Source organism: Furipterus horrens, unplaced genomic scaffold, assembly GCF_987537825.1.
Source record: "Furipterus horrens unplaced genomic scaffold, mFurHor1.1.pri manual_scaffold_9, whole genome shotgun sequence".
Lineage (NCBI taxonomy): Eukaryota > Metazoa > Chordata > Mammalia > Chiroptera > Furipteridae > Furipterus > Furipterus horrens.
The window spans coordinates 101512469-101539500 of NW_028327179.1; the positions used below are offsets into that span (position 1 = coordinate 101512469).

The 27032-nt window shown below is 52.3% G+C and overlaps 1 protein-coding gene across 1 annotated transcript in view; it reads left to right on the forward strand.

Annotated features, from left to right (window-relative positions):
* DPP6 (dipeptidyl peptidase like 6) overlaps positions 1-27032 on the forward strand; it is a 352854-nt gene that overhangs the window by 178031 nt on the left and 147791 nt on the right. Inside the window, exons 2-3 of the mRNA XM_090287723.1 lie at positions 11845-11959; positions 24708-24806. Of these exons, the coding sequence (XP_090143849.1) occupies positions 11845-11959; positions 24708-24806 (214 nt within the window). The remainder of the gene's footprint in view (positions 1-11844; positions 11960-24707; positions 24807-27032) is intronic.

Consider the following 27032-nt stretch of genomic DNA (forward strand, 5'->3'; position numbering starts at 1 on the left):
TGCCCCGAGCTCTGAGCTCCTCACCTGTGCTGAGCTAGGATGTTAGTTAGGTCATTGGCGTCTTCTATCCCAGCGCTTTCACCTTCTGGTCTGCAAAGTAACTTGTGGCAGAAGTGACTGCGTTCCCTTCTGGATATGGGCATCTCTTCAGCATTTGTGATCAGTGCGTGTGGACTCTGCAACTTCTTTTCTGTTTGTGTTGATTTTGTGCTCAGGGCTGTGTCAGAAGGGAGAGAATTTTAGGATATTAAGTTTGGGAGACAGAGGTAGAGGGCATTGAGGGAGACACAGAGAGGGTGAGAGAGGAACCAAACCCACTGAGCGTGTCTAGGAATCCCTCCCAAGGCTGTGCTAGGGCTGACACCTCCCCGTTAATGTCACTGGTGGGGACTGGCCTCACTGGCATGTTACCATGGTCTTCTGAGGTGAGGACCATGCAGAGTTCTGCTTTCTGCTGGGGCCTCCTCTTAGACTCCTCTTGCCAAATATTACCTTCGGTGTGTTTCAAACACCTTTATGAAAAGATTGAGCCACCACTAACAAAGATGAATTAAATGGGCCAGTAACACAGAATCAGGACGCGTGTCAAGCAGGCTGACATGGTGAAGGCTAATGAACATGTGTCAGTCGCTTGAAATGTTATTGAACACGTGTTCTTCCCGTCTTAAAGCCGTTGGTTGTCCTGAATATGGACGTGCAATGATTAGGAAGCTGTTTCACCACCCTGAGAGAGAGGCACCATTGATTTTGTAATTTGCTGTGATCTTCTACTTATCGTAAATGGTCCATGATACATAAAGTAAATTTATGTCAGAGCTTCTCATGGCGAATAAATATTAGAAAGAAAATACATTTAGACCAGAGGCTGAAGCAATGTCATGGCAGATCCTGGGGTCGGGTTGGCGTAGTTTATTTTCTCCCAATAATTTTAATAGTTGCTATGCAAATATTTTCCTTTTTAGGGGACTTGATGCTACCTTGGCCCGATATTAGACACATTTTAAGGCACAGTGGGGGAGAGTAAGCAACCCTGGTCTTTCTCAGAGCGCTTTTTCTGATGTCAGTAAAGGAGTTGAGTCACAAATCAGTGCCTTCTTCTAGAAGGTATCCAGGTGGCCTACAGATGCCTCCAATGGCTGCCCATCGTTTTGGATTACATATAGGACATGTGACGTTGCCTGAAAAGGTGGCCTGGTTTTGCCTGGGCCTCCCCAGCCATCTCATCGTAAGACACGGCCCCAGTGTGTCTAAAGCATGTGGGCACCAGGTTCACACTGTATTGAGCTTCCGATGAGCGGAGAACCTGCCCAGGTGGTCATCTGCCTGTTTCCGACATAGCCTTCAACAAGCAAATTAAATTCCACTCCCTCAGAGAGCCCTGGCCTGCCTCCATGGCCCCTCAACAAAGCTGGCACCCCCCGCCCCCACCATACACTCCCTCCCAGCACCTGGCTTGCTGTCCACCCCTCACATACCTCATGGTGTCATCTTTGGCCTGGTCTCTCTCTCTCCTCCTGGGTGTGAGGGCAGGAGAAGTATCCCTTCCCTTCCCACTCCTGGCCAGCGATGTCGCGGGCCGTTATGCATGACCCACGCCTAACCTTGGCCGCTGTGAACGCTACATTGCGCGCCAGCCTGTAGCTCAGGAGATCCACATCCCCTGAAAGAGCCTCCTGGTCCGCCCCGGCGGCCTGCACCCCACACTCATGCGTCTTGCTGCTCCCTTTCCAATGGGGACTCCTCTCTCCCCACCAAGGGACACGACATCCTGCGTTGTATGAAAATTTCTTTTTTTTTTTTGCTTGTCTTTATAGACTGAAGTATGAACCTATGGTGTGGTTTGCCCAGTGGCGAGCTGTGTAGAAGAGGACTCATTCCGCGTGTAGGACTAGGGTCTGACCCACGTCCCTCAGAATTGTGCTTGTGATGCCCACCCAGGCCGTGCGTGCTGCGGGAGGCTGATACCCCCGTTGGCATATAACGTGTTATCCTATGGGCTGTGCCCCTCCCTGTGGTAGGCCACGTGACGACTCCCCTCCCCCGCCCTGCAACGAGATGTCCACATCCCAGCTTCAGAGCCCGTGAGTGTGAGGCTGCGTGATAAGAGCCATCAGGTGCAGTGAACAGTGCTGATTCCTGCGCCCCTAATTCCTCTGTCACCTGTGGCTCACAAGGGCTCTGATGCTGCTTGTCTTGCTGAGACTGGGTGACAGGAAAATGCCAGTGTTTGACGCTTCTCTATGACAAGAGTAGCCGATTCCAAAAAAAAAAAAAAGGTTGATTTATTCTAGGCCAGCTAGAATTTAAATGTACCAGCGCTTTCTTTACTTTTTAAAACCTTCACCCAACGATATGTTTATTGATGTTACAACCTTTTATTTTAATTTTTAAAAATCATCACACCTGGATATGTTTATTGATTTGAGAGAGAGAGAGAAACATTGATTTGTTGCCTCCTATACATGCCCTGACTAGGGGCTGAACCTGCAACCCTGATCGGGAATCGAACCCGCCACCCTTTGGTATAAGGGACGATGCTCCAACCAACTGACCCCCCAGGTCAGAGCTGTGTATTGATTTTAAAGAGAGAAGGAGGGAGAAGGAGAGACAGGGAATGTCAATGTGAGAGAGACATCGGTCGATTGCCTTCTCCTACGCACCCCGACCAGGGATCGAACCTGCAACCTGGGTATGCGCCCCGACCAGGGATCGAACCTGCAACCTTTTGGTGCACAGGACGACGCTCCACCCCGGCGAGGGCAAACATACCAGAGCTTTCTTTCTGCGTCACTTTGTACCTGAAACAGTGCCGATCTCAGGAACAACCCCCAGGGCTCCCCTGCACATTCCATGGTGCCAGCTGTCTTGGCAGCATGTGCTTCAGCCTGACGTGACCCTCCTGTCACCCGGGGGCTCCCCTCCAGTGCTGATAGATGATAACAAGTGGGGGTTCTTGAGGGTTTATGAAGGTAATTGCTAAATTTCGCTCAGTGGTTCTCTGAAAAAAAAAAAGGCTATACATACTGGTGGAAAAACCAGTCTTTCCAGAGAAAATTATACGTCCAATTGGCAATGCTTGAAACTGTAGACCAAGCTGGTGGTCAAAGCTTTCACCTGCTTCTCGAGTGTAGCTGTGGCCTGAGAACCACGCAGTAAGTGGGCCGTGTGCTCCTCTCTGATGGACACGGACACCCCCTTAGAGAGGGGGCCCCAGCCGGACACCGGGCTGAGGGACCGGTAGCTTTACACGCTCCAGATGCAGCGTCTTTGTCCTCACGTTGCAGAAACCAGCTTCAACTAGTTTAAATGACATGCGACATACAATACTTCATAAAGGGACAGGCGCGTCGTGTTAGATCTAAGGGTAAAGTTCCCTTGGGTCCAGGAGGAGGACTGAGTCTCTCTCTGCCTTTGCTCCTTGTCTCTTGGCCCCTGTCTGGCTCCTTCTTTCTCCTCGGCCGGCAGACCTGCTCTATTTTCTCCCAAACCCCGACGCTCGCCGTGGGAGGCAGGCACGCCCCCAGCCATCCTCCCTCCCTTTCCCAGGTGTCAATGGCCAGGAGGAGTAAGCTGGAATAGTTTCACCCATCCCTGAAGGCCTGGAGCCGTCTTCTGACCCAGGCTGGTCTGATTACCCATGGCAGAGAGGGAGCGGAGTGGGCTGGCAGAAGAGAAGTGTGGCTGCCGGCACCCGTGGGTGGGGGAGCTCACGGTCTGCACCCTGCCGGAGGGCTGTAGCTGGGCAGCAAGCCGCCCAGGGAGCCCTCAGCAAGCTCAAATTATTCTGGGCTCCGCCGTGAAATCGTTGGTGGTTCTCGCCTTTGGGGGCCACTTAATATTTATTGAGAGCCGACGGGCATTTCTGATGTTGACAAGTGACGTGGGGGGCTTGCCAAAAAGCTGCCCAGGCTCCAGCGTGTCTCAAAATCGCCTCTGGGTCTCCGCGAGTTTATGCAAAGACACCCATTATGTAGAGATGATTTTTGAACGTGGCCGTCATAAATAGCAGTGCTGTGCGGGAGATGCTAATGCTCCGTTTTAAATTCCGCCACGGACGTGCCTCTGCCCCCTGCACGGGCTTCTCCTGGCACGAGAGCTCATGAAATTCCTCCTGACTTTGACCCGGTCACCAGCGTTGCTGCTTTTGTGATTTACGGCACAGCGTGGTAGCTTTAAAAGATTACATTAAAATAGATCCAGGTTCAGCTGAGCTCGGAAGGTATGAATAGCTTTGATTTTGAATTAATGTCATAAAGAAGCAATCAGACACCCTCCGTTAAACTGAAGGCCCTAAGATAATTTCAGGCCTGGTGCTGAACTTGTAGGTAAAACATAAGGAAGAAGAAATTTTTAAATATATAGAATCACAGTTGGTAATTTGCCTTTTTTTTTTTTTCTAGAAGGACGGATAGGGCAGGTGCTGCCTGGGCAAACGCAGGCAGGAGGTTGACAGGTGCCTTAGTCACCGGAGGAGGGTGTGATTTTAAAGGCTGTTGCCCTCGGCAGGAATAGAGTCCTGTTATGTAAAACAGGCCACTTCGGAAGTGGCCAAATTCACAGAAAAGGAGCTTGGATCCCGGTCGGTCCCTTAGGTGATAATAGATGGGGTGGTGGGGAGCCCGGGGGAAGCTGAGTGGGGGCAGCCATCAGAAACAGGAGGCAGGGACCCCGAGATCTGCCTGTAATGACTGGGAACGTCAGCTCCTCTCTGTCACCGAGATAGCGGTGACTCCTAATTAATCACCAGGCCACCGAAGGAGAGCCTGTCAGCCAAATTTAATTTCTAATTAGTGACATCAGCAGAAGGTTTCAGAGGGCAGGTCCCATCCCCCGCCGCCAGCACCACCTACCGCGCACCCAATGCCGGCTGCTCGGCCCAGCCCTGCAGGCACCTGCAGCCCCTGGCCTGCGGCCACACGGAACGGTGCCTTGTGGGTACGGCTCTCACCTCCTCCTTGCGCCCACAACCAGCCAGCGCACCCCAAAGTCCTTAGGAGACCCAAAGAGCGTTCAGAGAGGAGGGGCCATTCAGGGGGCAGGGAAGGGCTCCCAGCGCTGACGCCCGGCTCTGCGGCCTTCCCAGCAGCGCCGGCCGTGACCTCGCACCAGCTGATCCACGCAGCCCGGCGCGCCGCTGGTCCACACACACCTTCTAGACCTTTGTCAGCCAGCAGTTACCCAGCGTCGGGGCTCCTCACAGCCTGGAAAAGGCCCCTTTCTGTCTGAGGAGCCAGACTTAGCCTTCCCGTCCCCCTGTCCCCTGAAAGCTCGCCGCATAGACGAGCTCCATCGGCCGAATGAAGGATTGTTGGGAGAAAATAATTGAATTCGCTTCCTCCTTCCTGAGTGAGAGGGCCATCTGGTTGACCCCCCTGCCATTAGCAACGGGAAATAAAATGCCAGATTGCCAGCTGTCCCCATCGTGGCTGGCAAGGGCTGGGCCTTCGCTGTCACTGCAGCCTGGGCCCCCCCCCCCCCCCCCGCGCCACCCTAGTCACGCCCGGCTCTGCAGCTGCCTGGGGAGCGGGCCCCCCTTCCCGGGAAAGTGGTCTCCTCTCGCTTCTGCGAGAGGACCACGAACCACTAAGAGAACAGCCTTCGGCAAAGGTGAGCTTTCTCTTCCAAACGTCCACCACCTCAGCAAAGGTTGAGTCTGTTTTTAGCTCATTGTTTGCTCTCTTTCGGGCCGAGTTAAAAATAAGGATGCGCATCCCCTGTGTCGCCAGGGACCAAGCTCTGCACGTCAGCTGGCGTGACCTCCCTCGGGACCGGCTGCTCTTGGTGGCGGCGTTGCTGCAGCTGGGCGCACCGTAGTGCCTCGCGTTCTGCCCCAGTCAGACGACTGCTGCTCTGCCCGACGTGCCGGGAAGCACCCTCTCCTCCCTGGGAAGGTGCTCACGGATGCATTCACTCAGCGCACAGCCCCTGAGCGCGGCGGTGACCCCAGGCTGGCGCCACGCGGTGGGAACAGGCACATCCCGGCGACTGTCATTAAGTAGCTGGCACTCTGGTGACGACACGGGCATTGGATACGCACTTTAGTAGCACCGGAATGTTACCGAAAAGCATGCCCGAAGTATCGCGGTGTGTCCCGGTGGGAGAATGATGGGCTCCCCGAGATGTCCTGGTTGGTAACTACAGACAGTGAACGCATTTGCCTGCTGGAGTGAAGGCGGAAGAGGAGGATCAGGAGACAGAGGCGGTGCATTCCAAGTGGGGGGGGGGGCTGGGAGCCGGGGGGGGGGGGGGACTGCCCGGGGCTCAGCGGTAGGGGTTGGGGCAGGGACTTCGGGGCAGTGATGTGTAAAGGGCTTTCTCCTTGAGGACGGAAGCTGAGCGCCCCAGAGAGGGCCCTGAATGCAAAAGGGAGCCGCATGCGTCGTGGCCCCTGGGTGTGTGTGATCTGTCCCTCTTTTTCTATAATGTGCCCAGAATCAGCCACGTCTCACCACCTCCACCTGGGACAGACCCCTGTCCCCCTGCCTCCTCGGGGGCCCCTCCTCTGCCCACCCTGGTAGGTGTTCTCCCATAGCAGCGCCCACGACGCGGTCCTGCTGACGGGAGTGCCGTCAACGCGCCGCTGAGCTGACCACCCTGTGTGGGGAGGGAGAGCCGCGGCCAGCGCGGGGGCCTCCTCTCCGGCTCCCGCTCCCGCTCCGCCCCGCCCCTGCCTCCTGCTCAGCTGGGTCATGTCACGGACGCCCCCGTCTCTGCTCCGGCCCCGCCAGCAGCCTGGGCCTTCCTGTGTTCAGGCTGTGACGGCCAAATGCCACGGGCAGGCGGCCGAAGAATGGAGACGAACATCTCGCTGTCCTGGAGCCTGGACGTCCGGGACGCACGCGCAGGCTGTGGGGTCTGGCGGTGCCCTCCTTGGGTTGGAGATGTGCCTCCTGACACAGCCTCGCTGTGACGCACGTGGATGGGGGGGGAGGGCAGGGGCAGAGAGGGAAGACGCACGCTCTCGCTATCCTGTCTTATTAGGGCACTGATGGCATCCCAGGGGCCCCACCCTCTGACCTCATCTCACCCCCGTCGCCTCCCCAAGCACAATCTCCAAATGCCATCCCACTGGGGGTCAGAGCTTCAGTGTATGAATTCAGGGGACCGCAGCTCAGTCCCGATGAGCCTCCTCCCGGATGCCTTCCCGTTTCTGTTCAAAAGTCCCTTTACAGGAGAACTCTGACCTGCTTTTACACGCACAGCTCACAGGACAGCCCCTCGTCTTGATCTCCCCTTCTTCTCTTAATGGATTTGTCTGTTTATTATTTGTCCCCTCCCCCCTGCACCAGAATAAATGCCACTCAACGTGTTGTGTGGATCACAGTGTCACTGCCTTTTTGCTTTTTACTGTGGCACCAAGGGTCTCGGAACAGGGTCTGGCAGAGTGAGATAACTATGGGAAAGAAGGGAGGGAGGGAGGAAGGAGGAAGGGAGGGAGGGACGGAGAGAGGGATGGGGGAGGGGAGGGGGGAGGGAGGGATGGGGGAGGGGAGGGGGAGGGAGGGAGGAAGGAGGAAGGGAGGGAGGGATGAATGGATAGAGGAAGGACAGATGAAGGATGGATGGACGGATCAATGAATGGAGAGATGATGAAGGGATAGGTGGACAGATGGACGGATGGATGGGAGATTTGTTTATCTTGGAGCACATGGTTAATTATGAACAGTCTTCCGTTTTATTGGATCTCTAAGTTATGTGTATGGTACCAGACAGAACAGGGAATATGTTATAACCCCATTTTTACCACTCGAGGCAAAAAATCTATAATTCTACTGAGAGATGCATTACTGAGGCTCAGCGTTTCAGGGGATAATTTATTAACTCCCTTTGCCCTTCATGGGAAGCAGGGTCATTTCTTTCTTTTTTTTTTTTTTTCTCAAAATTTTAATAATTCAACTCCTGCAGGTTAAGAGGAGGAAGCCTGAATGTGCGGAGCTGAGTTAGACGTTCAAAGGCACAGATCCTGACCTGCATTCAGACCCCAGAGCCCCACCTGGGCGCCAGTCACGCCCACCGAAAATCACATGTGCGTCAGGACCAGGACTGGAGAGAGTTAGAGAAAAACGAGAAGTGTGTGTTTTCTTGGATTAGCACGCTCGTTTGTGACGTTTTTCTTTTTAAACTGATTTCCTGTTCTTATTGCTGCAATATTGCTTGTGTAGAAAGAACAGGACCCGCACTCTGAAAGGGGAGATTTGGCAAGTGGAGACACAGGCTGATAAAGGGGACCCGCGTGCCTGGGCGCCCAGGGGCGCGGAGGGATCCCTGAGAGGCCGGGCGTAGAAATGCGTCCCTGAGGGGGCGCTGCCAGCCGCGTGGGTCTCGGTGGCCTCACGGCGCGCCCTCCCATTCACTCGTACATAACTGGTTTTTTATGCACCATCTTGGCTTCGTCCAGGGGGCCTGGAGAAACCGTCTTTGTCACCTTGTCCAGTCAGTGTCCCCCCCACGGTGGCAGCTTCAGTCCCCCAGCTTCCTTCCCATCCCACACGTGTCCACGGAAGGTAAAGGTGCTGCGCATCGTTAAGATCATTCCTCCCCAGAGGGCTGACCCTCGGGGTCCCCGCCTGGTGCTCCCTCCCCGGAGGGCTGACCCTCCCCCGCCCGGGCAGTACGGTCCTAACGATTAGAAAGAAGGAAGCTCTGTGGCTACACAGTTGCATCTCCGGTCCTCGCTCTGCCCCCGGGAGCCAGTCGCCTTAGATCCTCTCTCTCTCTCTTCCACGTGATCTTTCAAATGGACAGGAGCTCAGTGTTTGGGTGTTGAGACGGACACGCCCTTACCCTTGCTCCACAGGGCGCGTTTTGTGGGCGTCTCCGTGTTCTGGTCACCCAGGGTGGGGCAGACGTGGGCTGACAGTCGTGAGTAGGCAGAGCACGGAGTGTATGCGTGTGTTACTGTTATTTATTCATTGTTGTGTGGTTTTCCGTAGGGACAGCTGGGAGCCCGCCCCGGCCCCGCCCCGTGTCTGCAGGCTCGCCCTCTCTCATCGGCCCTGGGCGCGCGTGGGCGGGGAGAGGCGCGCTGGCGTGGCAGGGGCTGGCTCACGGCGGCGTTTGCTCACGAGCGGTTTTGACAAAGTCAGTCGGTGACGCTGTGGCAGACTCGGCTCCCAAAGTTCAGGCGCCTGTGCCCCGTGCGCAGGCGAAACCCAGACACGGGGCGCGGCGTTTGGGAATGGAGGACGGTTCCTTCGATTCAGCCGAGGGGAGAGGGCAGGAGGAGAGAAAGACCTCTCAACCCCAGCCCCCTAAAAGCAAAAAGAGGGCGCTTTGGCCCAGCCAAGGAGTGAGGGCGGGGTGAGAGAGAAGCCCGTGGCCCGGGCCCGACCGCCTCCTGGGTGGGATTCTACAGTTCTGTTCTCCCGGAATTCTATGGTGAGAACAAGGGGCGGATGGAGGAACCGAGACTCTGCACCACCCCCACCGCGGTGCCCCCGTGGCGTTATCCCCGCCGCAGAGAGCAGGAGGGGGCCTCCGGCGACCCTTGCTCCTGCTGGTCTTGCTTTGTGCCTGACAGGCCCCACTTTTCCCTTCTCTCAAGCCCAGCGCGTGTGGGCGCGTCGCCCCCGGAACCTGCGGTACGGGCGCGCGGAGCACATGTCACGCTGCCTTGGGCTTTGAGTAGAAACCACGTGACACAAAGCAACAGAAACATTTAGTTAAAGGCCATGCCTAGATCCTAATTAAGAATTAAATTACTTCCCGCTGCCGAAAGCACCGGGGCTGTTCACACCCCAAGGGGCTCTCGTCACCAGCACTCCTGGCCCGTGACAGAGAGCAGAAGCCCCGGCTTTTGTTTTGCGTAGGAGCATCTCATAGACACGTCTAAAATAGGATTTAGAATTCCAGGTTCTTCCTAGTAGACACAAAACTCAAAATGTATCCTTTGTTTGAGCTGATGGAACAATGGCATGAATCGTATCCTTCCAGATCTAGAATAAGATTTGGTATTGCGTATTGACCCGTTCAGCTTTGGATGGTATTGAGTATTGATACGTTTGGTTTTGGATGGTATTGATCAGTATTGATGCGTTCGATTTGGATGGGGACCCTGGGATTCCATCTGATCAGTGTTGGAGAAATGTCTGCTAGAGGTCGTCCATACGATGTTGGTGGTAGGGACAGAACTGCGTCCAGATCTATGCTCTTCACAAATTTGATGAACAGGGCTTGTTTTCTTGGTAATCATGGATAAAGCGAGAAGCTGCTAAACCAGCAGGATCCTGTCACTTCCGGGTATGCCGTTCTCACAGAGAGGACCCAGTGCCCCTGGCAAAGACAGCGTCTCGGTATCACATTCTGTCAAGATTTCACGCCGGTGCTTAGTCTTATTTTTTAAACATTTCATTTATTGATTTTCAGAGCGAGGGGAAGGGAGGAAGAAAGAGAGGGAGAGAAACACTGATGGGTTGCCTCTCACACACCCCCAACCGGGGACCTGGCGCACCACCCAGGCCTGTGCCCTGACTGGCAACCGAGCTGGTGCCCCTCTGCTTTGTGGGACGATGCCCAACCCGGTGACCACATCAGACAGGGCTAGTCTTATTTTTAAGTGCTAACGAGTCACTTTGTAATAGATAAATTAATTTCTGGGTGGCAGATAAAACTACTGCTAGAAGTTTCTAAACAGCCACAGCACTATTTCCGCTTGAGACCGCAGTGGCGCTCGGAAGTTTGTTATCTGACAACGTAGACAACAGATGCCCGTTGTTCAGAGTTGAATTTTTCATAATTCCAGAACCCAGATACGCCTAGATTCTTTGGGGTCTAGTTTTCCTGAACTGGATAACCTAGAGAGAGGGTCAGTATCAAATATTTAGATGCCAGGTATTAATTATCGGCCACCCCATAGGTGAGGATCATCTTTATTTTGATTTGCAACAAGTTGGCATGTTCTAAGAACTTGCCACCTTAGCTAAAGAAGTGTTTATGCAGCGCATTGTCTCCTTTCTGAGGGCGTCTCCATCCCATTTAGCCTTGACTGGGAGTCCGGACGCGTTGGGGCTGGGGGCCGCAACAGAATGCTTGGGGGTCGGTGTGTGGTCAGGGGTAGAGGTAAGTACCCCGTTTGCAGCATGATCATCGGTCTTTATTTACCCTGGAGAGTCCCAGTTGCCCCTGTATAATTAATAATTATAATTATTAACTCATCACTCTTCTATTTCTAACTTACTATTAATTACCAATATGACTTCCTTTGTCTCTCAGAGGATCCCAGTTCGAACTGTGAATTATATAATCCCCATCATTGGAAAGGCACTGAAATGCTGGGTCAGCAGCCAGTGTGGTCGATCACATCCCTGGGTTTATTCGACCTTTACGTCCCTTTAGCAATGTCTCCAGACGTCCCCGCCCACCCCCGACCCCAGGGGCTAAATCCTCGCATACGGGCGGGTGAGTTACTTGTGAAGACCGTTCAGGAAGCTTTGTAGGAGGGCCTGTGGCAGGAAGACAGGCTCAGGTGGACGGTGTGATGTAAACATGGAGAGATGGGAGCGGACTTGGGGCTGGAAAATGGCGCACCCTTGGGGCTGATGCTCTGGGCACTAATAGGGTGGTTGTAATGAAGAGGAAACCCTGCCATGGTTCCCCTGCGCTGGAGAACCTCGGTTATTGGGGGGCAGAGCAGGAGTGTCCCCCCAAAGCTGCGAACCTAACGAGGTATCAGACTCTGTGCTGAGGTTTGGCCACAGCGCAGGGAGGGCAGGGGCTGAGAAGAGAGCGGACCGTCGCTTGAAGGATGAGCGCGCACCGCACTCCACGGTGCCACGTGCAGGGTCCTGACTTAAACGGGCACGTGGGTTTGGCTGACACCGCTTCTCCTTCCTGTGTCGCTTTCAGGAGCTGGTGGGGAGTAACCCTCCGCAGCGGAACTGGAAGGGCATCGCCATCGCGCTGCTGGTGATCCTGGTCATCTGCTCCCTCATCGTCACCTCCGTCATCCTGCTGACGCCAGGTACTCCCGTTTGTTCTTGGGGCGGCGTGTCCCCGGAAGGGAGGGAGCACGACCTTCCCCTCGCTTGTCGTTGCAGTCCCTGCGTGGTACACAGTTGAGAAGCTTCCCAGTTCCAGTCCCCAGTGTGCCCCGGGGTCACTGGTATCATACTCGTATCTGTCATTGAGTCAGATGCACCTGACGTTCTTCGGATGCGTTTGCATAATTGTTGGCCAGGGAAACGCTTCTGTTAAAATCCACAATTACTTATTCACATTGGATGAGCTTAGAGACAGCGTCGTGATAGATCTAATAAGTTTAGGTATCGTGCAGCATCCCGAGTATTATATCAAGGATGCATTACAGAAATTATTAAAACAACAGGCATTGAGAGTGGGCTAGGAATGAAGGGCCTATTAGATACTCCCGATGAAATAAAAAAAGTATAAATAGAATCAGAAATCTCTCAGGGAAGAAAATACACACAGAAACAGAAAAGAACCTGCAGCAAAATCCTATGTAGACACAGGTATTGGCTGTTCCGAAAGTGAGGGGTCTGGAAGCTTCGAGGAGAGAGACATCCCTGGGGAGAAGGTTCACGGTGAAGGTGAGGAGTGACGGGAGCGTTAGCAGAGGGGCAAGACAGGGGGACAAGACAGCCTTTGTCTGGAAGATAAGCACATGGGAGTTATGATCTGAAAACATGGCCAAGAATAAATAGCCCCCACTTCAGCAGGTGCCTGTCTGTGTGGACAAAATCAGGTTTTGAGCCCCAATAAACAGACTGCACGCACAGTATTAGCCCTTAAGATGAAAAAAAATGCAGCGTAAAAAAATCTTCAATAGGTACAAGAAGTGCCAATTATGGTGTATGTTTAAACCATCATCACAAAACTATAATGAAAAGATAGTAGTCTTTATCCTTAAGCCCAACTAGATCAAGTTATCACAATAGCAAGAAACTAGAGGGTCATTCTTTTTCCAATGGAATGTATTGGTTCGCAAAACCATGCAGGTTTCAAGTGTACAATCAATAACACATCATCTGCCCACAGCACAGTGCACCCACGGCCCCAAGCAAAGTCTCTTCCCACCCCCGTTTTCTCCCCTTTGCTCACCTCCACTCACCCCTATCACGACACTGTTCATTTTTGGCAAGGGTGCTATGGCCACTCAATGGGGGAAAGTACAGTCTTTCAACAACTGGGTGTCCGCAGCCAGGAGGACCAGCCTGGAGTCTTACCCGTGCGAATCAACACCCTAAGCTTAAGAGCTTAAATATAAGAGCTAAAAGGGTAGAACTCTTAGAAGAAAACATGCAACTAAGTCATTGGGACCTGGTATTAGGCAACTCTTCCTTACACAGCCCAGCAAAAGCACAGCAACCAGAGAAAAACAGATACATTGCGCTCACCCAACTGAAAAACTTCTGAGCCTCAGAGGACTCTGTGGAGAAAGCGAAAAGACAGCCTCCTACGGGGAGAAGCTATGGACCAACCACATATTTAGTCTGAGTCTAGTGTCTATGCAGAGAACTCTCGCGACGCACAAAAAGACAATTAATTTAAAAATGGGCAGAAAATTGGATAACGTTTGTCCAACAAAAGTGCAAAAGGCCAAGAACCGTAACGTCAGGAGTCATCGGGAACGGGCAAACCCAGCCCCACAGCAAGAAGCCACTGGGCTCCCACCAGGATGGCCACATTAAAAAAAAAACAATAACAAAACAAAAAGGAGGGAGAAAATCCATTGTTGGCGAGGATGTGGAGAAACTGGAGCCTTCCCCCATTATTAGTAGGAAGGTAAAATGATGTGATGTCTGTGGAGGATGTTTTGGTGGTCCCTCAAAAAGGTCAGCGTAAAGCTACCCAGTAATTAATGGAAACATGTGACCTAGTAATTCCGCTTCAGGTGTGCACCCAGGGAAACTGGAAATATGTGCTGTTCCCCAGCTTGTCCACCGTTGTCTGGGGCATCAGCATTCACGACAGCCAGGAAAGGAAAACGACCCAGATGCCCTTCACCCGGGGCGCAGATGAGCAAATGTGGTCTGTTGTGGAATATTATTCAGCCATGAAAAGGAACAAGATGCCGATAGGTACTAGCGTGTGGGTGAGACTTGGAAGCCTTATGCTAGTGGAAGATGCCCCTGGGGTTCTGCCACAGGCGAATCCATAGAGACAGAGCGTCGATCCGTGGTTAACAGAGGCTGGATGGAGGGGACACAGTAGGTATGAGCTTTCTTTTTTTTTTTTTTTCTTTGAGACATCATACATTTAGGGAAGTTTTAGGGTCACAGCAAAGTTGAGAGGAAGAGACAGAGATTTCCCAAGTACACACAGCCGCCCCTATTCGCAACATTCACACCAGCTGGGACATTCTGTGACCATGTCTGAACCCACATGGACATGTCAGAATGAGATTGCTTTCGGGGGTGACAAAACTCTCCTGGCATTTGATAGTGGGGGATAGACACGCACGTCTTTATGAAAAGTGAATTTTATTTCCATTCACATGTTTCAACAATGTTGAGAACGTTGTAAAAAAAAGCAAAGTGTGCTCTGGCCACTTATGTACTAAAGTGCCCTAAAAAGTTGCCAGAGGTGCGGGAGGCATCCCAGCAGCAATTCTGAAAAGAGCGTGTGGCCCCCCCTTGGGCGGCGGTTTGTGAAGGAGCCGAGGTTGCCTGGGACACTGGGACTCAGGACTCAGACCCGTGTTGAATCCGCCGGACTGACCGGGAAAACACGGGCTCACCTGCGGAAGGTAAGGGGCGGAGTTCAGAGGAGCCGCGGAAGGACCCGGGGGCGCAGATGCGGGCTGGGGCCAGGCAGGCCTGCAGTTGTCCGCGTGGAAGGCACCGCAGTGGCTAATGAGTCATAACACAAGAATAAACCGAGTTGCGTCCTCGCAGGGGAACCCTCCTGGGCCCCGCCCTGTGCTTGCTCTGGTTGCCACGGAGCTCCTGCGGGCTGAGGTCAGCTGGGGGCCTGAGCAGCTCCTGTCTTCCGTGAATGCAAAGGGGGCCGGCGTCCCTGGGCGCGTGGGGAGTGCACCTGCGCTCCCTTTCCTTCCTGGGCACAGGGCTGGCTCTGGGTGAGCAAGGGATGATTGGAGATTGGATTCTCTGGTCGTCCAGGGCTCGTGCTGGGGCTGAGAGAGGCAGGACGTTCTAGGGCGTGCGGATGACCCCCTCCTCCAAAGTCACCCGAGAACGTTCGCCATCTCTTGCTGTCATCCTGGTAAGGGAGAATAATTACGCGCCTGCAGCTCCTGTCACCGTGGCCCAGAGCCGCAGGGATGCATGGGAAGCGTCTGGACCCAGGGGCAGGGCTGAGAACCACGTCTGGGCCCCTTCTCTCCTTGTGCCCCGCTCTGCGCCACCCAGAGCTGTCCCTCCGTCTCCTCAACGGTCAGGCGACCCATGTCAGCTGCCACCTCCCAGACGCAGCCTCTAATCCCCGCAGGATTTGACATGCGTCCCCGAGGCCGGAGAAGCAGCCTTCTGTCTGCAGTAGAGAGAAAATGCAGCCAAGGTACCCCATTATCACGGAATGCTGATGGCCCCGTTGTCAGGGCAACGATGAGCCAGAGCATCCGGGCAGCGGGGCTCCGGTGGACTCCCTCAGTTCCAGAAAAGGCCGGGAAGGGCGCAGCTTCTTCTGTGCTTCTGGTAAAAATCAAGGTGGCGGTGCCTTGCCACACTGACCCGGTGGTCCTGTCGGGTTTTCGCAGCGACTGTTTCTTTGTCCGGGTGGCTCTGCTCGGGAACTGTGCGTCCCACGTCGGCTCCCGCCCCTCGCGGGTCTTCTGCATCCTCCCTCCTTCCTGGACAGAGCAGCGGCTCTGGCTCTGGACTCAAACACCAGGAGGCAGAGGAGAGGGTCAAATGCTCCTCCTGCCCTGAGCTGCGGAACCACCGCACAGGGACCAGGGGTGCCCGCTCCTGGTCAGATATTAATGACCCCCCGCGAGGGCCCGAGCGCGTGGAGCTCCGTGCTGGCGAAATGCGCGGAAAGAAGAAACCGGCTGCCCGGTGCCCGGGAGGGCTGCGCGTCCCCTCCCACAGGAGCACGTCAGGGGCGTGTGATCACGGAGCAGAAGTGACAGAGCCTCGTGGGCAGGGCTGGGTTGGACGCCGGGTTGTGCCAGTAATTGAATCCTTGACTTTCCGACGCGAGTTTTGCCTGAAAGATGGAGAGCCCCCGAAGCAATAACACCTGGGTGCCTCTGCAGAATCTTGGGTGCCTTCCCCCAGCACCGGGCTCCCCACCCAGCCTCGCCTCCAGTTTTGTTAGAACGACTTAAAAAGCCTACTGTACTTTTTAAAAAAATAATCCTCTCTCCAGCGTTACCTGTTTCCGGTCTTGTGTTCCAGTTTACTGAAATTCAGATGATAGTGACTTGCTTTTTCACCTTGTCCCCCAAATATGTTCTGAATGCCCCAGCTTCTGTCTTTTGGTGAAAATGTCTCAGGCCCCCGACGGGGCCCTTGGCACGCGGGTGCTCAGCGCCGTGACAGGCCGCTCCGTGGTGGCCTTGGGACCGCGAAGGGCCTCGCGGGGACCGTTACGCATACCAACTGCCTTGTTCCGTCGTTCAGCTTGATTATCACCAATTACACACAATTTATGTCTTGAAGATCAAATTAAAAGTGCTTAAGGCAATCCTTGCTCCAAACGGAGCCGCCAGATGAGACTGTGTCCTTTTCAATTCTGTCATTCATTTCTCCCCGGCGAGCCGGTGCTCTTTTCTAAATCTCTCTTTGGAATAATAGACTCAGAGCTACCTTTTTTATTTGCGGATATTAAAAGCGAGGCTGCGCCGGGTCACAGGCAGCACGGGCCTGCTGGGGACGGCACCGGCTGGTGCGTGCTGATGAAGGAGCACCCTCCTCCTGCTCCGGGGCCCCCGCTCCTGGGGTGCAAACTGGGAAACCCGCCCGGTCGCGCTGGCGTTCACACAGCCCTGACGTTTGACTTCCATGGGTTTTCACATTAGAGAAGATGGATCGGGGTTCCTGACAAAACACCAGAACCCCCTCAGGTGGCACATAAACAAAAAGCCTTGGCTATTTGAAAGTCGCGCGGAAGGGAGACTTGGGGTGAAGGCCAACGGAAGTTCTCAGAATATATGACTCGGCGGTCTCCCGGGGAGGAGCGCCGCAGGGAGATTATTTTTATGGGGTTGAAATTTCATCACTGTTTGATTTAGGTCTAATGTCTGCAACAGCGTTGCTGGCTCTCGGCTTATCTTTTTAAAAAAAGGAAATGAATTCAATTGGACTCAATAGCTTAACGGAGAAGAGAAACCTACAGAATCGGCAGTTACAGCTCGTAAGTCAGATTCTTACAGACGCGTCAGAAACGCAGCCGGGCGTTCTGAGTTTATACGAGAGCCCAGACCTGACGGAATGTGTTGGGGGGGGCTACATAATAATTACATTGACGAGAATCCCCCCATCCCAGAATTGTAACTGCCGGTTAATAGAGCATGTTCTGTAATAACATTTCCATAGATTTTTTTTAAATGGACATTATTTTTTAGAGCAATTTTAGGTTCACACAAAATGGAAGGGAAGATGGATATTTCCCCGATAGACTTTGCTCCCAGACGTGCACGGCCCCCTCACCAAAGTGGTCCTTTCGCTACAATGGAGGGAGCACTGATGTCTCATTGTCACCAGAGTCCCCAATTTCCCTGAGGGCCCGTCCCTCTTGCTGTTGCGCCTTCTGGGTGTTTGGACTGATGTGTAATGGCATGGATCCCTCACTACGGAGTAGTTTCACCGCCTAAAACTCCTCTCTTCTCTGTTCATGCCTCTAACCCCTGCCCGCCACGGGTCTTTATGCTGTGTCCCTAGTTCTGCCTTTTCTCGGACGGCGTAGGACCTGTGGCCGCAATCACACAGTACGTGGCCTTTCCAGATTGGCTTCTTCTCTTAGTCAGGTGATAGACAGCTCGTTTCTTTTTAGCGGAATGATATTCCACTGATGGATAAACCATAGTTTGTTTATCTATCACCTGCTGAAGGCCACCTTGTTTGCTCCGAAGTCGTGGCCATTACCAATAAGAGGGTGATAACCATCTGTGTGTAGGTTTGGGCGTGGACTGAAGTTTGCAGCCCCTTTGGTTAAATACCAAGGAGCGGGACTGCTGGATCCGGTGGTGGTGAGAGTGTGCGTAGTTTTGTAAGAAACGGCAGAACCGTCTTCCGGGGTAGCAGCCCGTCTGCATCCCCACCCACTGTGAGGCGTGTTCCTTTTGCTCCGTGTCCTTGTGTGCACTTGGTGTTGTCGGGTCTGGGTTTTTGGCCATTGCAATAGGTGTGCGATGGTATCTCATTGTTTTAAGCTTTTTTTCTTTTTAATTCCGGAACACACGATTTTTGAAACATTTATTAATATATAGTGTGTGGACTATAGATGTCTGTATAATTAATACATATATAAATACTTATATTACTTGATGAATTTTCAAAGTGAACAGGCTCCTACAGCCAGCACCCTTATCAGAACACAGAAGGTAGTTGAGAGGAACCTACTTTCTAACATAGTAGGATAGTTTGGCTTGCTTTTATACTTTTTACATTTACAGTATAAATTAATCATATAATACAGGGGAATCATTTTTAACATAATTCCTGTTGAGTTCCATTTTTCAGCTGTTTTAGACTTAAATAGGCATGCTGATTTCAAAACTGCAGTTAGTTTTCTTCTATCACGTCAAGTTTTTCTCTACAGTTTATCTTAATGAGCCCACTCTAAGCTGGATCGAGCCTGGATCGAGGGAAGCACTGGTGCTCTCCTATTGGCTGAGAGCAAACCTCCCTCGAGTGGGGGGTGGGGTGGGGGATGACCTTGGAGACCAGCGACAGGTCCATACTGGTCTAGGCTACTCAGTTACACAGGAGACAGTGTGGTGAGAGGTTGTGGGCCGCTCTATATAGTGAATCGTATCCCAAAGTGTAGTCCGAGTTCCTGTCTGTATACAAGGCGTTAGCAGAATTTATTTTTTTATTTACATACGTACTTATTTCCTTCCCTTCAGGTCACGTCTGCCTCTGCTATTTCTTGTCCTAAGTGCCTAAACAACCCTGATTCATTTAGTTATATCTGTGGCAGTTTCGCCATTCCCAAAGGACAAACATCAGCGCATTTGTCAGGCAAGCCTATTCTGCATATTTTAAAGTAAAACTTGGTGATCAGGATAAGTCCTGGGCCCCTCACAAGGTGTGCAAGCAGTGTGTCGAGAGTTTACTGATGTAGACGAAGGGAACATGTGATAAATTGCCATTTGGTATACCTACGGTTTGGCGAGAGCCCAGAGATCATTCAAATGACTGTTACTTTTGTATAGTGGAAACGTCGGGATATAACAAGAAAAATAAATGTAAAATAGAGTATCCTAGTCTGCCATCAGCTATACGCCCAGTGCCTCATTCAGCTGAAATCCCAGTGCCAGTTTTCACTGAACTACCCTCTTTCGAAAAACAGGAGTATGGTGAAGAACTAAGTGACAGCCACCATGAAGAATTTGAAATTGAAGATGTCTCAGTTTATAAGGGATTTGATCAGCATGAGTTGAATGGTTTGGCATGAGATTTGGGATTATCCAAAAAGGCTTCAGAACTCCCAGCATCAAGACTGCACAAGAAAAACTTGCTTGAAAAAGGAGCGAAGGCACCCTACTTTTGGTCAAGAGGAAGTGCATTTCTGCAGAACTTTCGAAGTGACAGTGGCTTTGTGTATTGCTATAACATACATGGCTTAATGGAGGAATTGGGAGTTCCAATCTATAACGCAACTGAATGGTGACTGTTCATCAATAGCTCAAAGCAGAGCCTGAAGTGTGTCCTCCTCCACAATGGCAATTTATTCGGTGTCGTCCCAATTGGCCATTCAGTTTGTTTTTGTGAAGAATATGAGACATAAAGAGAGTCATTGGTCTGTTGCAATATCACAAGCACAACTGGATCATCTGTGTTGACCTTAAATGGTCTGCTTCCTTCTTGGTCAGCAACGCAGATACACCAGGTATCCCTGTTTTCTGTGTATGTGGGACAGCAGAGCTCGTGAGAAGCGTTGGGGGGAGTCAAACTGACCTCCAAGGTCTGACCTCAAACCCAGTGATCCAAACATTCTACATGAGCCACTTGTTGACTGAAAGAACATTCTATTCCCACCTCTGCACATAAAACTGGGTCTCATGAAGCCATTTGTTAAAGCTTTGCCAACTGAAGGAGACTGTTTCAAGTGTCTCATTTTGGCATTTCCTAGCCTGTCATTTGAAAAGATAAAATACCTTAATATGTATGTTTGGTAGCAGAACTTTACTACTTGTACACAATTTGACTTAACAGTAACAATATATAGCCTTTATATGAACAAAATAACTAAATAAACAGTATATTCAGGTAATTTTTTCTTTATTTTCCCTTGTATTACATTTTATATGATTTTTGGGACAAAAGAAGGGTATCCTGTCCTTTAAAAAGTTGACCTGGTAGAGAAAAACTGGGGTCATTTTGGATTCAGATGCCAAAAGTTAGTCAAAAACAAGTGTCAGATCTAACTCAACAAAAATCGTGTTCCCCAGTGTTATCCTTTCTCCCATCATCACCGTTCTGGTGGTCAAGGTCAGCCATGACGTCACACCTTCCGTCTTGTACCGTCACAGGAAGGAAGGGAACCTCCCAGGACTCTCCTCACGGACCCCTGTCGACCCCAAAACAGCTGCTTATTTGCTGTAACAGATGATATGGCAGAGCCCCCCTTCGCCGTAGGGGGTGGGAGCAGCAAGTGTTCCTCTGGGTCCATGGAAGAGCCCCCGTCTGCCCCGACACGCAAGAGCCCTGGACTTACAGACTCCGTCCGCAGCACCGTCCCATTCCTTGGACTGGGGCAGAGAGCCCACGCCGTTCTTTAAACTGAAAACAGGTCTACGGGGGAGCTCGGACAGAGTCTCCTCAAAGAAAGAATTAATTTGCGCCACTGCTCACCTTCTGGTTTAGTAGTGAACTTCCAAAACACCGAGCAGCGGGGCCCCTGGAGAGTCATAACGGTCTCCCTTCCGATGCTTCTTCATTCGTTCCAGAAGGGGAGCTAGGTACCCCCTGATTATTTATTGAATCTCACCCTAAAGAGCCGTTTGCCTCAAGAACAGCAGTGGGTGCTTATGATTCACGCCTGCATTGAGGCTGTCAGGTAGGCACGTGCACCTACGAATGTATCCATAAAAGGGCAGTTTTCAAAGCATCACTGCATCGTGCTCCCGATTCCAAAGGCATCGTTGCCTGTGAACCATGAAAAGCGGTAAATCGCATCCCGGCACCCTGGTTTTCCTGGAGTCTGTCCCCTGGCTTCACTGGGGCCTCTTGGTAAATTCTAAGTGAATTTTGGGACCCTGGGTTACAGGGGGCTGGCTGGTCTAGTTGTTCTTACTTTAGGGGACTCTGAGCAGTCGGGAGCCAAAGGCATCCATTCAGGGGTCTAGGTCGAGTTACCGGGTCAGAGGCAGGAACAAAGAAATCAGTGATACGATAAAATGGTACAGAATGAACTGGGCAGGTGGGAGGAGGGGAAGGGACTGTCCTTTGCCTCTTGTAGGCAGAACTGCTCTTGACACCCTTGTTCAACGACCCTGATCACTTTGTGATGCAGAAACATACAAGGGGGAGCCCCCCCCCAAACCCTGAATTTATTTATAAAACGTTGTGTATTTATTCTCACATGTTTAAATGTCCGTCATCTTCAGAATGCTCTATGCTTGATGCAATACATCTATTGAGATGTTTTTTCCTCTGCTCAAAACAGTTTATGAACATGTCGATTTTGATGCCTTTTGGTGCTTCTACTCTTCCACGTTGGCAAAACGTTTCCCTTTGAGGACTTTTCTCATCTGGGGAAACAAAAAAAAGTCGCTTGGGACAAGATCAGGTGGACAGGCAGGGTGGGACATGGGGGTCATGCTGCTTTTGCTCAAAAACTGCTGAGCGCTCAGCACGGTGTGGGTAGGTGTGCTTGTAAATCACCCAGCATGAGACAGGCAAACACTTTGAAAGAATCTTCAAAAAATTTCACTGCAGCCAAATGCAGCCTCTCACAACGACACCAGCTGGTGCACAGATACAGACGGGTTCCTAGGACATGCCCCTAGTTGTGGAAGCCTGCACTGCAAGGGGCCGGCCCTCCAGAAGATATTCCAGGCTTTTAGGGGGGCGATTCCCCCTCATACAGGTGTACTTTCTCAGATTCTGATTTCATGGTCGCCAAACCCCAGGGTGTTTCTAAATTGACTCCATGCTTTTATGTCAAGTGTTAACATGACCAGCAAGGAGGTCATGCGATGATTCGCGGAGCCTCCAGTTTAATCCGTCTGTTCTCCCCCGTGGTTTTCCTTCATACAGATTCTTTATGTCTTTTGTTTTTAACTTGGTAAATATATGGTTATTGCATTTTCCGAGAATATCTTCCAAAGTGGTGGCTTAGTTGGAAGTGGGAGGAAACGTCTCGAGGGGTGTGGTTGGTGAAAAACTGTCTCCTTGAAGAGAGCGACGTCCCACTGCCGGGAAGCTGGGAATGTCACCTTATGTGGCGAGAAAGGGGTCATCACCGACGTGGTCATCAGGGGCGCTCTAAGACGCGGGATTCCCCTGGATTTTCCAGAGTCCTCCATGCAAACACATGTGTCTTTATGAGACACAGGCAGCGGGGGATTTGAGACAGACAGAGGGGGAAAGGCGATGTGCCTAGGGGAGACACGGGAGAGCTTGTCCCCAGAACTTCCGAGAGAGCTCAGCCCTCGGGACACTTAGATTTTGCCCGGTGACACTGATGCTGGGCGTCCAGCTTCCAGAACCAGGAGAGGATACCTTTCCACCGTAGTAAGCCACCAGGTTTGCACTAATCGGTGACAGTAGCCACAGGAATCCGAGCAAACGAGGGGAAGTGAGCACCCTCGCCAGCCCTGGGGTGACTGAGGCTCCCAGGAAGCATAACCGTGGACGCGTGGGAAGGTCAGAGCTGGCAGGGGGCTGACCCACGGGGACGCAGAATGAGACCGTGACCGTGCCTGGGCCTCGGCTGTCTGCGTCTCCGCCCCGACTCACCGTGGGGGTCCCGTCCGGACTTCTCTCTTGCCACTCTGGGGACCCCTGTCGTCCCCACAGTGTGGCTCTTTATCATCATCACCATCGCCGAAGGGGGAGCGGAAGCGCACCCCACGAAGGTGTGTGTGTGTGGTCTGCCACAGTCGAGAGGGAAAGACAGCACCCGCCTCCCTCACGGAGCAAATTCTCTCTGCTGTTTTGCGTCCATGCATATGATGGATAAAGCCCCACTTCCAGGTCTTAGGAAGTTAGCAAAAGGAACCAAATGAAATGCAGAGCCGCCCCCAAAGCCATGACACCCAGATGAAGAGTGTGCGTGCTGTGCAGCAGACCCCGAACATTTCGGAAGGTCAGTCACCCCATGAGGCGTGTCTGAGTGGCGTTGGCTCTTGTGATGCAGACGCGGGGTTTCACGCGCCCACCGGGGCGTGTGCTGGGAGAGAGTTGTCTCCCCTCCTGTCTCTGTGGGGGTGCCGCACACCCTTGTTCAGACAGCAAAGGGCGTCGTTGGGGAAGATGAAGGCAGCTTTCCAGGGCGCTGGGGCATCGTGAAGACACACAGCCTAGTTCAGGCACTAACTTCTGGTGTGACTGTGTGCTTATGATCAAGGTATGACTTTGTTAATATTCATTGCCCAAGTAATATATATACACACACATACATACAGAGAAATAAACAGTAGGGAAGGATATTAAATTAACAACCCAAGTCACATAATAGCAGTTTTAGTTTTTCTGGTGTGTACCCTGCAGTTCCTTATATGATGCTCATATACCCATGTTCCCAGGGCTACCTGCCCAATGGTTTATGAACTGACCATGTTAGAAGGTTGAGTGACAGCCAGCAGAGGGGACCCGTGATGGTTTCTGCTTTTATAAAGTCTCCTGGGCCCTGACCGTGTGGTTGGGCGTCATCCTGCAAAGCGAAAGGTCGCCGGTTCGATTCCCGGTCAGGGCACAGGCCTGGGTTGCGGGTTCCGTCCCCAGTTGGGGGCATGTGAGAGGCAGCCGATCAATGTTTCTCTCCCTCCCTTTGCCTATCTCTAAAAAGAATAAATACAATTTTTAAATGGGAAATTCCTTGAAAACAGTCACAGTTTTATACACAAACGTGCATTTCAGTCGTAGAGCGTGACGCTGGACCGAACCAGAGAGACAACTGTGAAACTGTGTCCCCAAACAATTGTGGAGGGGATGCAGGCCCAGCCAACTCTCATGTCTTCATATCCGTCAGTGTCTCTGGGGGTTTATCGTTATTGGGACCATGACGTTCTCAAACAAACCAGTGTCCTTAGCCAGTCAACCTCGGCGCTCCGGTCCCACGGCAGCTTCGGGGATTTCATCAGGGATTATTTCTTCTCGTGCTGTTACGGAATCTCACAGATGGTTGCACTGTTCCCCATCAACCTGCCACAGATTTTGAAATAAAAAATTCAAACAAGCAGAACAGCCCAGGGAGTGGCAGCGCACGGTCCCCTTACCGTCCGTGCAGATGGGTTAAGAACAAAAACGGGAAGCATGGCTGGCTTCGTTGTTCAGCGTGTGTTTGTGGGAGTTACATTGTACCATCGATCCTGTGTCTGAATGGCAGTTGAATGTTTATAGTCCTCGTTCAGCCAGAAATAAAAAGTGTAACAATGTACCTTTTTTTCCCCCCAGCGGAAGATAACAGTCTGTCCCAGAAGAAGAAGATCACGGTGGAGGACATCTTCAGTGACGAGTTCAAAGTTCACGACCCTGAGGCTAAGTGGATCAGTGGTGAGTCCCAGGAGCTGGGGTTGGGGGGCCAGGAGAGCCGTGCCTGGCCATTTCGGACAATGTGGTGTGGCCTCCCTGGCTGCTCCACGCAGCCTCCTTCTGGCCACAGAAATAGATCCCCCGAGCTCTTGCAGCGATGATCTTATTATCAGTCTGAGAAAATGTGTGTCTGGGAAAATGGGGCGGCCCCTTCGTGAGAAATGAGTCCTCCGTGCCGCCTCCCGGAATCATCATTTCTCCCACGGAGATGGGAGGTGTTGCTAAGCAACCAGCCCTGGAAGAGACACAGCTGAGCTCTCCTTCCTTCCCCATTGTCCCCCACCCCCGACCGCCCTGCTGGCTAGAGGGGCCAAGGAGCTGGAAGATGCTTCTAGAAGGTGGCCGCATCAACAAGACAGTGCGCTCTGTGCACAGAGACAGACACGTTCATCTCTTGCAGCCTGGGCCAGGTCTCCCTTTCTTGTTTGCAGGATGTAGCCCATGTCCTCTCTCGTTGGTCTGGGCTGGCTGTCGGTGTGGGGGTCGGGCAGAGACGCCGCTGGGGCCCAGCCAGCCCAGCGGGCAGGGTGGCCCCCTCTGACGTCCTCTCTCCAGAATGCAGTTTGCATTCCGTCGTGGCCTCAGTGGGGTGCACTTGAGACTGCTTCTCGGGGCAGAGAAGCTTTGTGGTGAAATGCTAGAGACCTAGTTCGAATCCTGGCTTGTGCGGTAGCGAAGCCCAGAGAGGCTGTGCTTTTCGGAGGTCACGCGGCTAGGAAGAGGCACGGCTGTGGCTGCCAGCCTGTCTCCTGGCTCCCTGTTGAGTTCTCCTCCTGCGACAGTCCTGCTCAGGGACACGCCGCCCTGTGTCTTCGCGAAGTCACGCTGCTCCCGAAATGCTTCTGACGCTTCACAGGCTATCACAGACCAGTGAGCTGCCTGCCCCATGGCTCTGCCCTCTGGCTTCCGAATTAATTTCTGATCCCGAGGTTAGCTTATTTAAAAATGAAAGAAATAGATGGTTCTCGGAGAGAACAGATTTTATCAAGGGACTTGGGGGCAAAAGAGAGCAGTATGTTGTAAATTCTGGGGGTTGGTGGCACCCAGAAATCCAAACCACAGAGACAGCCAGGGTCTCCTGGGTGTGACTGGAAAGGATGGTGCCTTTGATTTGGGGGGAGACTGAGCATCGCACTCTGTTACTCCCACATGGGCTAGAGGTGGCCCCGTCACGCAATCTGGGCCCGGTCTTGGCAGTGAAAGATCATGACCATCTTCGTAAGGAGGGCAGAGTTAGCTTTGGAGATGAAATAGTGAGCCACCAGCGGGAACCTAGCACCAGAACACGCGTAGGGGAATCATCTCATCCCTCCTGAGGAGGCGTTGCCAAGACATAAGGGATGTTTGCTAAGCAGAAGGTGGGGCCTAGACCCCAGAAGACAGCTGAGACACGTGTTAGTCTGCGCTGAACCCTGGGGAGAGCCAAGGGTTCATTGAGAGATGATAGGGATAGAAAAGAAAAGAAAGAAAAAAGAAGAAGAAAGATAAGAGAGGGGGCAGAGGAAGTGGAAGGAAGGAAAGAATGAAGGAGGAGAGGGAGGAAGGGAGGAGAGAGATGGAGTGGGGAAGGGAACTGGTGAAGAGTCAGGATCTAGCAATAAAACGAGGTACCAGAGCCCCGGCTGCTGTGGCTCGGTTGGTTGGAGCATCGTCCTGTAACCAAAGGGTCACAGGTTCGATCCCTGGTCCAGGCACATGTGGAGGTAACCGATCAATGTTTCTCTCTCACGTCTGTATTTCTCTCTCTTTTCCTGTCTCCCTTCCTCTGTCTCTAAAAGCAATAAGAAAATGTCCTCGGGTGAGGATTAAAAAAAAAAGGACCAGAGATGAAGAGCCCCGAAACAGAGCTATGGGGTTCAAAGCAGGTCAGAGGAGACCCTAGGTAGACACAAATAATGCAGCGATATGTTTTTACTAGGGTGCTGTAGCTGCAGGCCTGGCCTAAGCCAGCATTCCATAGGGAGAAAAAGAAAAAAGACCGTAAGTAGAAAGATGGAGGCACAAGCACACGCATTTGCCTCTCACGGGCTCATTCTTGCTCCTGCGAGTGAAGCTGTCCAGGGGCCTGCTGGCTCCCGGCCCAGAAAGCAAGGCCGCATCTCTGTCTCCACAGCGGTGGGAATTAATACAAGCAATTGAGGGGGGCCTTGTGCCCAGCAGAGAAGCCCCGCCCACTAGAGAAGCCCC